General features: G+C 43.3%; 1 protein-coding gene across 2 annotated transcripts in view; it reads left to right on the top strand.

The window, feature by feature from the left end:
• SLC44A1 (solute carrier family 44 member 1) overlaps positions 1-14,792 on the top strand; it is a 144,316-nt gene that overhangs the window by 120,539 nt on the left and 8,985 nt on the right. For both annotated transcript variants that reach the window (XM_069765915.1, XM_069765906.1), the window contains exons 9-14: positions 2,064-2,250; positions 3,354-3,519; positions 3,688-3,844; positions 4,953-5,036; positions 6,732-6,869; positions 12,969-13,205. In XM_069765915.1, the coding sequence (XP_069622016.1) occupies positions 2,064-2,250; positions 3,354-3,519; positions 3,688-3,844; positions 4,953-5,036; positions 6,732-6,869; positions 12,969-13,205 (969 nt within the window). The remainder of the gene's footprint in view (positions 1-2,063; positions 2,251-3,353; positions 3,520-3,687; positions 3,845-4,952; positions 5,037-6,731; positions 6,870-12,968; positions 13,206-14,792) is intronic.

Below are 14,792 nucleotides of genomic sequence, written 5' to 3'. Positions count from 1 at the left end.
CTTATGACAAAAGAGGCGGAGTCTCACTTAGAAGCTTGTGCCAGCTAGTCACTTAAAGGGAACCTGTCACCCCGAAATTCGCGGGTGAGGTAAGCCCACCGGCATCAGGGGCTTATCTACAGCATTCTGTAATGCTGTAGATAAGCCCCCGATGTTACCTGAAAGAGGAGAAAAAGATGTTATATTATACTCACCCAGGGGCGGTCCCACTGCTGGTCAGGTCAGATGGGCGTCTCCGGTCCGCTCCGGCGCCTCCCATCTTCATTACAAGACGTCCTCTTCTGATCTTCAGCCACGGCTCCGGCGCAGGCGTACTTTGCTCTGCCCTGTTGAGGGCAGACAAAGTACTGCAGTGCGCAGGCGCCGGGCCTCTGACCTTTCCGGCGCCTGCGCACTGCAGTACTATCCCCTGCCCTCAACAGGGCAGAGCAAAGTACGCCTGCGCCGGAGCCGTGGCTGAAGATCAGAAGAGGACGTCTTGTAATGAAGATGGGAGGCGCCGCAGCGGACCAGAAACGCCCATCTGACCTGACCAGCAGCGGGACCGCCCCTGGGTGAGTATAATCTAACGTCTTTTTCTCCTCTTTCAGGTAACATCGGGGGCTTATCTACAGCATTACAGAATGCTGTAGATAAGCCCCTGATGCCGGTGGGCTTACCTCACCCGCAATTTTCGGGGTGACAGGTTCCCTTTAAGTGATAATGACCAGGTGATTAATCCTTCAGTCTAAGTAAACAATTGCATGTAGAAAAGCCGCGGAGACACCATCACGTGTGTCTCAACGCAAGCAATAAATAGCCAGGTCTTTCACCGGGAAGGAACAACCACGGGAAGGGCAGCATCCAAAAAGGAAAAACCACCTATGCCAAAACATGGTATCCATCCACAGACAGCTGTTTCGGGGTATTTGCCCCTCATCAGAGGTGGTTTTCCCTTTTGGGATGCTGCCCTTCCCATGGTTGTTCCTTCCCGGTGAAAGACCTGGCTATTTATTGCTTGCGTTCAGAAACACGTGATGGTGTCTCCGCGGCTTTTCTACATGCATTTGCATATTTCCCATAAGGGATGAGAGCAGTGTTCTGGATCACTGCGTTGAGAAACACATGATGGTGTCTCCGCGGTGTTGGATGTTTTGATCTCCCCGAGGTCATTCATCCTTATGTTTATAAGTAAACAATATCACACAGCCAGACATGTGACTCATAGTTGAGTTCAGTGTTTTAACCCTTACCTTAGTCTGTCCTCAGATTATGTAGCAAAAACTTTGACAGATTCCCTTTAAGGCTGCTTTCACACATCAGGTTTTTTCTTTCAGGCACAATCCGGCAGTTTCAGGCACAATCCGGATCCGTTTTTTTCTTACGCCGGATCCGTTTTTTACCCATACAGTTGTATTAGCGCCGGATTGTGCCTGAAGGACATGCGTTTCATCGGTTTTGTGACGGATCCGTCCCTTCAGGCTTTTTTGCCGGACACAAAAAACGTCTCCTGCAACGTTTTTTGTGTCCGGCAAAAAAGCCTGAAGGGACGGATCCGGCAATAAACGCATGGAACGGATGTGTGACTGAACGTATCCGGCGACTGAATCCGTTTTTTATACATTGAGCATGCCCAGAAGCTTTGTTTTTGTTTCTGGCATGGAATCTCTCTCTCTCACCCATGCGCAGTACAGAGAGCCGGATCCAGCTAAAAAACGGATCCAGTGCATCAGTTTTTCACAATTTACACCGGATCCATTTGTTTGCAAATTTGCCGGATTTAGCCTGAAACCAAAAACCGGATGTGTGAAAGCAGCCTAAGTCTGAGTACACCTTATGATATAAAGTCTCCATAGAGGTTGTGCACACTTTTCTCTCGTTCTTCATTTGGAGCCATTATATGAATGTATTCCGCTCAGATATCCATTTTTTGTGTTGGATGCTTAAGTAAATTGTTGAGTGGAGTTTTTAGATTCATTTACAGTTTTTCATGAATAGATCATCATTTTTAATTCTCCCAATCATTTCCAGCACTTGGTTTTCCATTATGACTGAACTTCGTTTTTTCTTTTCTCCTATGGCAGGTGATCCTGTTGCTCATCATGCTGATTATGAGGAAACGAGTCGGCCTAACCATTGCCTTGTTTAATGTGGCTGGGAAGGTTTTCATCCATCTACCACTGTTGGTCTTCCAGCCATTCTGGACTTTCTTTGCTCTTCTTCTCTTTTGGGTCTACTGGGTCATGGTCTTGCTTTTTCTGGGAACTGCAGGTAATGGCTCAGGTGAAGCTACGCTAGCTGTGTATGACAGTGCAAAATTAGTTCAATTTTAGATGTTGCTTTGTTTTTAGATAAGTGTGTATCGGTTAATGAATGTTCTAGTAACGTAACACATCATGCCATCCCTTTCCCTTTATCTAAAACTGAACCTTTACAAAACTGAACTCCTTCTATTTCTTCCCTCTATTAACCAATCTAAACCTGATGTTTCTGTAGCTGGTTCCTCCAGAACTCCCAATTAGCAAGCCTACTATCTTGGGCTTGTATTTGACTCAAGTCTTTCATTTACCCCGTACATCCACTCACTCGCTGATGTCACCTGCATCTCTAAAACCTCTCCAGAATCCTCCCTTTTCATACCTTTGAAATTGCAAAAACTCTTACTATGGCTCTTAGTCATTTACATCTGGACTACTGTAGCTTTCTACTAATTGGTCTTCCTCTAACTAAAGTCTCCCCTCTTCAATCTGTCCTGAATTACCAGCCTCTAGCTATCCTCACATGAGCTTAGATATTAATATTTGTACAGTTTAATTAAATTATTGATTTGTGTTAACGTAAAGTTCCCTATCAACTCAATACCCAACCGATGTGTTAAGTAAACCATTGTTTTAAGTAAGCCATATCCTACCAATTCAACTTCCCCTACTGTTTTTACATTTGTAAATGTGTATTTTTTTCATGAACTCATGTAACCTTAGTTCATGAGTACAAGAATTCCGCTTTTTTTTGTTCAAAATAGTCGCTAATTTTTAAGATAGAAAAAAAACTTTTTCCCCTAAATACGGTAATTTGAGGAAGTTGCCCTTTTAAAAAAAATGTTTATGGTTTCACATACCTCTTGCATTGGTGGATACTTGTATGGTGGAAGCCAAGCTGAATTTTGGGATCCTGAAGAAACCAAAAGCAAAAAAGGCATCAAAGCCTGCATCTTTTTTACTGACAAGAAATCCGGTTTTGGCTGCAGCAATAAAGCAACATGTGAACATTGTACATGTGTCCTCTGACTTGTAAGTGCTGCAGACCACGTTGGTGCTATGTAAATACAATTATTAATTACGGTGTACCCACTTTAATCTGACTTCTCCTTTCAGGTGATCCATCCACGAATGAGCAAGGATTTGTTGAATTCAAGATTACTGGTCCATTACAGTACATGTGGTGGTATCATTTAGTTGGGCTGATATGGATCAGTGAATTTATTTTAGCCTGCCAGCAGATGACCATTGCCGGAGCTGTAGTTACCTATTATTTCACCAGGTAATGTGGTTTTATAGACTTTCTCCTTCAGTGAAAACAGGTGAAGGGTGTTAAATTAGAGTAGACCCCAACTCCCCTTCAGCATACTTGTGGAGCCAGTGTCTATGACTGTATATCTCTGCTGTATTTGGCATCTCTCACATCTCTGTACTTGTATTCTATCTGCAGAAACAAGAAAGACCTCCCATTTACGCCTATTCTGGCTTCACTAAATCGACTGATTCGATACCATCTTGGGACAGTGGCAAAGGGAGCCTTTATTATCACTCTTGTGAAAATCCCACGAATGATCCTCATGTACATTCATAGCCAACTCAAGGGGAAGGTAAATGGAAGAGGTGATGTCTGGGTGCACGTGGATTTCATCAGTGCTACGGGTTCTGTTTGACATCTTCTTTGTAAAAGATAATGGAAAAACCATTGGCCAAAGATCTAAAAATATTTTAAAAATGCAATAAATTGCCAATTGCACAGCCCAGGATGCCAGAGATATCTGTGCAAGCGATCACAGCCTTTTCTTTATGCCTGTGGATGGCTTGTCAAGAATCAAAGAGACAAAGTCAGCCGGCACTTTAACAGCAGTTGATAAATTAATTTGTCAAAATTGTACTACCTAGGAACCATTCCATTACCACCCTGGGGCAGACTTATCTAAACTATCTTAAGTTTTAGACAGCGTAAACTTACGGTAGACTAAACATTCTTAAAATGATCTATATTTATCAGTGGTTTGTGATGTTTGCTAATCTAAGTTCACATGACCTATTATTTGGCTTGTGTCATAAATGTGTGTCGCAGTTTTTTTGCATTTTCTTGCAGGTTAAACCTTGCCTCCTCTCCTATTAGGACATGCCGTTAAGTGTTTAATATACTTCATAAATATTGTGCCTGAAAGACATTTTTGAGCTCATTTTATGCCATATTTTGAGCACATTTATCTTGAGAAATCTCTTTCATTGTTGGGGTCTAAGGGGTAACATTTCTCCTTGTGGAGAGTGGCATGCCAGTGTGATGAGGCTTATAAGCCATACAATGATTCCATTGGAAAAAGTTATATGCTAATTGTTTCTTCAGAGAGGAAGAGGACTAGAACTCTAGTGCTACCTATTGGAAGTAGCAAGTTAATGTCAACCCTTCAATGAGCCTTGCCACATTAATTAGGGTTGTTTTTTATCCTAAGTCATGTGGCAAGGCTCCTTTAAAGGGTCAATAGTGACTTTTAGGATTCCTACTTCCAATAGGTGGTACTAGATTTTTTTGCATTGTTGTAATGCTGCTTTTTCTCCATTTATTAAAAATGAAGCAGGTCAACTGATATAGATGTCTGTCAGCCACGTAATACATACTGTTCCCCCTGTGCATGAACACTACAAATGCAGATCTCATCATAGAGCTGTATGTAACTGACCATATATATCTTGCTCGTGTTCCAGGAGAATGCTTGTGCCCGCTGTATGTTGAAATCCTGTATCTGCTGCCTCTGGTGTCTAGAAAAGTGCCTAACATATTTAAATCAGGTGAGAACCATATTTGTTCACATACCATACTTTTAGTATTCACAAAAAAGGTACGTTCATACAGGGCAGATTGGCAACAGACTTTGTCAAAATCAGAATGTAAAGCATGCTGATTTAGAGCACAGATTTTTTTGCAGTTTGAAATCAGCAGTAAAAATCTACAATGTATAGTTACATGTTGTGCACAAACAAAAATAATTTAGCCTAAGATGCTTTTGGTTGAGTCACTATCCTCTCATATTTCCACCCAGCTAAGCTTCGCATTCCCACTTACCTTTGAGAATCCTTTTAGAAAATACTTTGATTGTATAGAGACGTTTTCACACATCTATGTTTCCATGTAGGGAAACCCAGCAGCCTCATAAATGCCTAATGGCCCCTTCACATTAAGCGACGCTGCAGCGATACCGACAACGATCCGGATCGCTGCAGCGTCGCTGTTTGGTCGCTGGAGAGCTGTCACACAGACCGCTCTCCAGCGACCAACGATGCCGGTAACCAGGGTAAACATCGGGTAACTAAGCGCAGGGCCGCGCTTAGTAACCCGATGTTTACCCTGGTTACCATCCTAAAAGTAAAAAAAACAAACAGTACATACTTACCTACCGCTGTCTGTCCTCCAGCGCTGTGCTCTGCACTCCTCCTGTACTGTCTGTGTGAGCACAGCGGCCGGAAAGCAGAGCGGTGACGTCACCGCTCTGCTTTCCGGCTGACCGACGCTCACAGCCAGTACAGGAGGAGTGCAGAGCACAGCGCTGGAGGACAGACAGCGTTAGGTAAGTATGTAGTGTTTGTTTTTTTTACTTTTAGGATGGTAACCAGGGTAAACATCGGGTTACTAAGCGCGGCCCTGCGCTTAGTTACCCGATGTTTACCCTGGTTACCAGTGAAGACATCGCTGGATCGGTGTCACACGCCGATCCAGCGATGTCCACTGGAGATCCAGCGACGAAACAAAGTTCTGGACTTTGTTCAGCGACCAACGATCTCCCAGCAGGGGCCTGATCGTTGGTCGCTGTCACACATAACGATTTTATTAACGATATCGTTGCTACGTCACAAAAAGCAACGATATCGTTAACAATATCGTTATGTGTGAAGGTACCTTAAGAGGTTGTTGAGTTTGTGTCAAGAAAACCGCAGGTGGTCCATGCATCATGGTTCACATGTCCCTCTTTCCAGCTCTTTGGCTGCAGTTTGCAGGTCTGGTTTAGAATAAAAGGGCAGAAAAAGCTTCAGCTTGAGATCTGGCTGACATCCAGCTGGAAGTTTAACCATGACAAGATGTAGACGAGCATACAACTGATTTTTCAATTGTCCAGAGGTACACTTTAAAGTATGTGGCTCTTAATGTTTTTTTTTTTCCGTTCTGGCCAGAACAACTATTTTCCTTAAAGAGGGATGTGGACAGGGCTCCTCTACATGAGAAAGCCCCCTTTTAAGGCATTTTTCTTTGCTGATGAAGTCTGGCCATATTTACCCAGAATACTCCGCTTCTTCATAAGAACATAGACATTCTCTGAGAAACAGTCTGGGCAAGACATTAAGCAGATTTCGATATAGTGAAAATGATAGAATCCTACCATGTATTCACTTTTCTCCTATACGTGGTGCAATTAATTTCTCCAAATGCTTCCCATGTTATATTACTTTTGTGAATGATGAACATATCTATGAAATGTCCTTTTTCTTTAGAATGCATACACAGCCACCGCGATCAACAGCACAAATTTCTGCACATCTGCAAAAGACGCCCTTGTTATCCTTGTGGAAAATGCTTTGAGAGTTGCTACAATCAACACGGTGGGAGATTTTGTACTCTTCCTTGGGAAGGTAACTGTACAGCATCCTTAGAAACTAGATGACTTTTTTCTTCTGATATCCATGTTTTGTCTATATGTAGATGAATACATGTGTAGCTACTGCATCTGCAGTAAATCTAGTATTACATATATTACATATATTAAAAACAATGCAAAATTTAAGACATTACGGCAGACCATGAACATTTAAATGGGTTGTCCACTACTCGGACTGCCCCTTCTCAATTGATATATTCTACTTTAAAAACGGCCTATACGCTGGCGCCTGGGCTCGCATGAGGACGTTATGAACCCTTCAAGCACTCAACAGCCACTTCATTCTCTTACTTTGGACAAAACTGACACCCAGATGGTAGTGAGAGCTGCTGCTCTCTGACTTCCACCGATTGTCGGCTATGTCTGAAGGAAGTGAGAGTGAAGCAGCTGCTGATTGGATGCAAGTTTCACAAGGGTAACATAAAGTCACACGAGCCCCTGAAGGTGCCAACGCTGGAGGACTGGGGCTGCCACTGGAGGGTCGTACACAGAGTTTTTATTTATATGGGGGAATATAGGAATTAAGAAGTGCTTTTCCAATTAGTGGACAACACTTTTAAAGTGGTTATCCACCTTTTGTGGACTTTTTTTTATATAATTAAATACATATTTTAGCAGCTAAAAATAATTTTTGCAATTGGGTTTTAATTACAAATTTTGCACCGTTTGACTTTGTAGACTCTGTTTCCATACAAATTCAACTGTAATGAGGTCTGTGGTCATAAATAAGCTGCGAAGCGCTGAAGAAAAATAAAGATAAGAGTTAAGAAGCTCCCTTTCAGACAGAAAGAGCTCATTGACGGATTCTTCATTTGTTATTCGGCAGCCTTCAATAGAAGTTGTACTGAGGATAAAGAATACAAATGGTGCAAATTTTTTATTGAAACCCGATTGTAAAATTAATATTTAGCCCCAAATCAATGCATTTAAGTAGCAAAATAAATTGACCCCAAAGGTGGACAACCCCTTTAAATAATTTTACCCTGCATTGTAGCCATATTTAGTATATACCATTTATTGTGACTTTTAGTATAGGCTATTGGAGACTCTTATGCCACTAGGCCTACGTGTATCACACACATTAAATGTAGACATAAAAGCTGGCCACAGTTGTTTTTTATGTGACTACTGTGATTCTACCCTTTCTATTACTAATCTTTTTTATCTCCATGAATTATACTTGGAGTTAATCATTAGCTACAAAAACTATGATGATTGTAATAAGATTGCATATGGATTACAAAATGTCAACATAGATGGCCTCTAAAGTACCATAAGACGCACCTAGGTTTTAGGCCATGTTCACACAGTGCGTTTTTTACTGCGGAACAGCAGCGGTTTTGCCGCTGCGGTTCCGCAGCTGTTTTCCATGCAGGGTACAGTACACTGTACCCTATGGAAAACAGGAACTACTGTGCACATGATCCTGAAATTCTAAAAAAAAAACGCACTGAATTGCTGCGGTAAAAAAGAAGTACCATGTCACTTCTTTTTGCGAAACTGCAGCGGTTCTGCACCCATAGACCTCCATTGTGAGGTCAAACCCGCAGATGAAAAAAATATCTGCGGGTTTTACTGCTTTTTGTTGTGCAGAACCGCTGCAGTGTGGCTGCCCCCCCGTGCCCCAATCCCACCCCCCCCATGCTCCGATGCCACCCCCCCCGTGCTCCGACGTGCCCCCATCTCCCCCCCTATACTTACCCGGCCTCCCGGTGTCCGTCCGTCCGTCTTCTCCCTGGGCGCCGCCATCTTCCAAAATGGCGGGCGCATGCGCAGTGCGCCCGCCGAATCGGCCGGCAGATTCGTTCCAAAGTGCATTTTGATCACTGAGATTTAATCTCAGTGATCAAAATAAAAAAAATAGCAAATGACCCCCCCCCCCCTTTTGTCACCCCCATAGGTAGGGACAATAAAAAAATAAAGAATTTTTTTTTTTTTTTTCCACTAAGGTTAGAATAGGGGTAGGGTTAGGGTATTTTCAGCCATTAACTTCCTAGAAAACACACAGAGACTCTGCATAGAAAACTGCACTAAAAAACGCACCAAAAAAGCACCAAAAAACGCACCTGCGTTTTCTGCCAAGAGCTGCGGTTTTTAGTGCAGAAAAAAAGGATGGAAATCAGGAACGTGTGAACATACCCTTAGGAGGAAAAAATGTTTGAAACAAAAAATGTGGTAAAAAATTTAATAACAAGTCAGCTGTTATGGGGGAGATCTGCTGGAGGGCCACAGGTTGTGCAACATTCTTGTGTGGGGACAGCAGTTTTGCACAACCTATGTGGCTCTGCAGCTGTTGCAGTGGAATTTATAGAAAGGAGACTCATAGAAATTGTGATGTCAGAACCGGTCATCGCGAATTGTACGAGCCGGCTGCTTTAAATTTTGCATTAGCATCGCCCTTGCCGTGTGTGGCGTTTGCGCACATTCATGTCCTGGCGTTCCCCAGCAAAATGACGCTGGGGCCGCGCATGCTTAGTTAACCTCCAGCAGTCTCCAGCAAAATAGCACCGGTGGCTGCGCATGCGCAGATTGGGTTCTCGGCTCAATGATGAGTGACTGCAGACTGTTCTGCATAGTCCTGAAAACCCTCTGTAAATGAAACATGTTGCTAGTGCTATCACATTATTTATACAAGATAAAATTTAATGGGAATGTATTGCTTTATTTTGTACTAGTAGAATACCCGCGGTTTCGCTTTCAGAAAATGTTAAATTGTTGGTTATGGTAGCTAAAGAAACATTTTCAGTGTCACCCTGAAATTGACATTTTCAGAATGCTACAGTACATTTTTTTCCCCACTTTAAATTTTACTGGCATTTTACTAATTTGTGGTAACATTAACTTTTTTTTTTTTTTTTATTTCAACATTATGCGGTCTTTTTCATAACGTTCATCCTTTCGTTCAAATGTTCCATATTCCTTGCTTCAGCCTGCCTTATCTGATTCTTGTGAAGACGACATTCCCGTTGCTCTGATGTCTCAGCTGCCTTACATTTAGCCTGTTTCATCCGTTTCTTTTCAAGCTGCGACTCATATTGTTCACTTGTCTCAACTCTTTGACACAATTTTGCTTTTGGATGAACTTGGCCAATAGATGTTTTTTTTTTTTTTTAATAGTCCTTAGTATTATGAACCTTTAGTATTCACCTGACACTTATAAGAGATGTAATAGGATGAATAGTAAATACAGAGCAGCCCTCACACAGTATTACTATGACCTGAAGGAGCTCACATCTCAGTAATGAAAACCGCCTCACAGGCAGACTTGTCTAGTTGCCCATAGCAACCAATCAGAGCTCAGCTTTCACTTTACCTCAGCAGTTTGTGATGAAAGCTCCCTGTATAGTAAGCAATGACAATCTTAGGCTACTTTCACACTAGCGTTGTTTGCTGTACGTCGCAATGCGTCGTTTTGGAGAAAAAACACATCCTGCAAATGTGCCCGCAGGATGCGTTTTTTCTCCATAGACTTGCATTAGCGACGCATTGCGACGTATTGCCACACATCGCATCCGTCGTGCGACAGATGCGTTGTCTTTTGGCAGGCAGTCGGCACAAAAAAAACGTTACCTGTAACGTTTTTTTGTGTGTCGAGTCCTCCATTTCTGACAGCGCATGCGCGGCCGGAACTCCGCCCCCTCGTCCCCGGACCTTACAATGGGGTAGCGGATGCGTTGTAAAACTGCATCCGCTGCCCCCTTTGTTCTTTTTTTTCGCAGTTTGCGTCGGTACGTCGGGCCGACGCATTCTTGACTGCCCCGTACCGACGCTAGTGTGAAAGTAGCCTTACTATGAGGCATTTTTCGCCTGACCAATATTGCTGCTCAGTAATGTTCGTCCGTGTGCGTAGGGTGCATCCATCTGAGTGCGTGTGTGTGTGGTCCTAGCGTGTGTGTGTGGGGTGTGCATGTGGTATTTGTGGGGTGGTGTGTTGTGTTGTGGCATTTGTGTGGTGTTGTGCTTGTGGATTGGTTGTGTGCTGTCTGTGTGTGTGTGTGTGTGTGTGTGTGGTGGTGCGACCCCTTTAGCAGCGACTCTTTGGTGCCGTCGCTATAATCCATCCCTATCAGTCACAATTGTTGTTTTCCCCTCAGCACTTTTACTTTCACCTTCACATTTCCCCATTATATCTATAGGGCCTAACTTCTGGGGCCCCAATCTCATGACGGGGGACGCTAGCGAGATGTAGCGTGCGCAGTATTCTGCTCCTGTGGGTGGAGAGGGGGCGTGCCGTATTTCGCCCAAATCGGGTGAGAACTGTGGATTTGTATAGAGCGGACTACTACAGATTTTGAGTTTTATATATAGAGATTTTTTTTTTCTTATCTGTTTTTATTTTCTAATTGTAGAATTTTTTTGTTTTAGAATATCTGTAAATTATTATGAGGGCATCCATTTTGCCTGAGCTGCTTTTAACAGAATTTAGAGATACTTTAATCTTTATTTGCAGTGTTCAGTTAATGAGATTCTCGTGCTGTGGGACGGGGCTATGAGATGGGGGTCTTCATGTGGTGCTCTGCTTGCATATTCATCTGTATGGCTTATGACAGGTCACTGATCCCTCACTGGCCTGCCCCCTATTTTACATACTGCATATATTATTGTTTGGGAAAAAAAATTACATTCATCATGCATGTGCGGGCACTGTAGTATGATCAGATCTATAATATCCATATTTTCATTTTATTTAGTAATATAAATTTCTTGAGAGAAGGAAAAAAAATTTTCCTCAAAATGGCGCCGGTCTCCACAGTTCGGAATACAGTAGATGCTACTACACAGGCGCCATTTTTCTAGAGAAAAAAAAATTGTCTCTGCCAATAAGGCGCAGTCAGGACCTGCACAGTAGCATCTATCGGCCATCAGTCTGTCAGAAAAAGGCATCTTGTACATACATATAAGGCTACTTTCACACTCCCGTCAGTACGGGGCCGTCGCAAACTGTCGGCCCAACGTACCGACTGACATTGTGCTAAAAAATTTAGCACAACGTGGGCAGCGGATGCAGTTTTACAACGCATCCGCTGCCCATTGTGATGAGCGGGGAGGAGGGGGCGGAGTTTCGGCCGCGCCTGCGCGGTCGAAAATGGCGGACACATTGCACATAAAAAGTTACATTGAACTTTTTTTTGTGCCCGACGGTCCGCCAAAACACGACTTAATGCGTCGCTAATGCAAGTCTATGGAGAAAAAACGCATCCTGCGGGCAACTTTGCAGGATGCGTTTTTTCTCCAAAACGACGCATTCCGACGGAGGCCAAACGACGGAAGTGTGAAAGTAGCCTAAGGAGGTGCCGCGCGTTTCTAGACTGCCACCATCACAAGAAATAGTCCAGTTGTCACATTCTGGCTCATCCACAAATAACCGTGTCTGATCTGTATATTTGGGAGTCATCGGCTGAAAAAGGCATTGTGACAAAAGCTTTCTCTGATAAATGATGTTGTCGTCTTCGAAGACTGAAACCAAGGAAAGGCATTTTCTGTTTTTCTTTGCACGGTGCATGAATCACAAATGATCAGTAAACCAGTCTGCCATGAACTGACACTGACATTTGTCAAATGGTCCACTGTTTCCTTTTTAAGAAGCGAGTTGATAAATGAGAGAGCCTTAGTAGTAAATCAATGTGATATTGGCCAAGTGTGTATGTATTTCCATATTCCCAGTGCTCACATTCAGAACCCAGCGGCGGTAAAATGCATTAATTGAAGCAAATATGTCATTTGTTGCGGCAGATTTCATTATGTTTGTGCCCTTTGCTGGTGACTTTTAATGCCCCTTTATGTATTTTAAAGGTCACAAAACCTCTTTCTGCAGTTATTTTCTAAGCGGAATAAAATAACATTTTTATATTTGACCTTTTTTGCCTTCAAATTTTGGTTCCAGACAGATATGTGCAGTGAAACCGTTCGTTCCACTTCTTGGTGTCACGTGGTTGTATCAGAATACTTAGAGCTACTATTCAGAACTATACTAAGTGGTGCACATGAATGAATAATGGAAGGTTACTTCTGGAATCACCCGCCATGTGGCTAATCTGCCTGGTAACCTTTTTCTTCTTTCTTCTGGCTGTAGATATTGATTGTGAGTGCCACTGGCCTGGCGGGCATTCTGCTGCTCAACTACCAGAGAGACTACACAGTATGGGTATTGCCGCTCATTATTGTCTGCCTGTTTGCCTTTCTGGTCGCACACTGCTTCCTCTCCATCTATGAAATGGTGGTAGACGTCTTGTTCTTGTGTTTTGCTATTGACACAAAATATAATGATGGCAGTCCAGGGAAAGAATTCTTCATGGACAAGGTTCTAATGGTAAGTTTTTACTGCTTTGCGGCACACATGGCTTTAAGAACAATCGTATAGTGATTAAGGTCCTTTCATAATATTTTATACAGGTTGAAGTTCATAGTTGCCGCTCAGATGTAGGATCTGTATATGATTTGTATTGGGGTCAATTGTTGCAATATATGCATAGGAGACAGAGATTAATGATACTAGCAGTAGTGAACTTAGATTAGTGACACCACTCCAGCGGTAAAATTAAAAAAAATGCTGGAGTGGTGCTTTAAGAATCAACTTTTATTTAATATGCAAATAAGGGCACTTCTGTGCACGGTCGCAGCCTCCTGTTTGCATAATAAAGCCACCACCTTCTGATGATCAACATGTCACTGACACGGAGAACGAATACTGTAATACTAATAATTTACATGTCTGCGCACTCTGTGGCTTTGGGTGCGCATTGACGCCTGGTTCCTGCCAGTTTGCGGCCACCGCTGGCTGCGGTCGGAAATGTAGTAAACAGCCTCAGTGACGAGGAGAGGGCAGTCTGACATGGGGCTGCTGTCTGCTCACATAAGCCATCAGATTGCGCCTGCAGCCACATTGTTTGCATGCTCGCACTAACATGGTGAGCGCTCCACTACGTTCATACATACAGTGTTAGTACACAGACCCATGAAATGATTTGACTTTACTATACACTGCTCAAAAAAATGAAGGGAACACTTAAACACCACAATGTATTCCAAGTCAATCACACTTTTGTGAAATGAACCTGTCCAGTTATGAAGCAACACGGATTGTGAATCAGTTTCTCCTGCTATTGTGCAAATGGAACAGACAACAGGTAGAAATGATAAAGGAGTGGTTCTGCAGGTGGTGACCACAGACCATTCCTCTGTTCTCATCCTTTTTGGCTGCTGTTTTGGTCACTTTTGCATTTTGTTATTGGGCTCATCCCTAGAGGTACAGTGGCATGAAGCTGTGTCTACAACCCACAGAAGTTGCTCAGGTAATGCAGCTCATCCAGGATGGCACATCAGTGCAAGCTGTGGCAAGAAGGGTTGCTGTGTCTTTCCACACAGTGTCCATAGCATGAAGCAGATACCAGGAGCCAGGCCAGTACACCAGGAGACGTGAAAGGGGCTGTAGGAAGGCATCAACCCAGTAGAAGGACAGATACCTCCTCCTATGTACAAGGAAGAACGGGAGGAGCAGTGCCAGAGCCCTGCAAAATTTACCTCCAGCGGGCCACTAACATCCATATGTATTCTCAAACTGTTAGAAACAGACCTCCATGAGGGTGGTATAAGGACCCGATGTCCACAATTTGGTCTGTGGCTTACAGCCCAACGCGGTGCAGGGAGATTGGTATTTGCCAGAGAACGCCAATATTGGCACATTTGACATTGGCACCCTGTGATCATCTCGGATGAAAGCAGGTTCAGACTGAGCACATGTGACAGAGCTAGGAGACACAAGGAGAATGTTCTGCCTGCAACATCCTCCAGCGTGATCGATGTTGCAGTGGGTCAGTAATGGTGTGGGGAGGCATTTCTTTGGAGGACCGCACAGCCCTCCATGTGCTAGCCTGAGGAGGTACCCTGACTGCCATTA

This window comes from Ranitomeya imitator, chromosome 1, assembly GCF_032444005.1.
Source record: "Ranitomeya imitator isolate aRanImi1 chromosome 1, aRanImi1.pri, whole genome shotgun sequence".
In the NCBI taxonomy this organism is placed as follows: Eukaryota; Metazoa; Chordata; class Amphibia; order Anura; family Dendrobatidae; genus Ranitomeya; species Ranitomeya imitator.
This window is presented reverse-complemented; position numbering and strand designations above follow the sequence as displayed.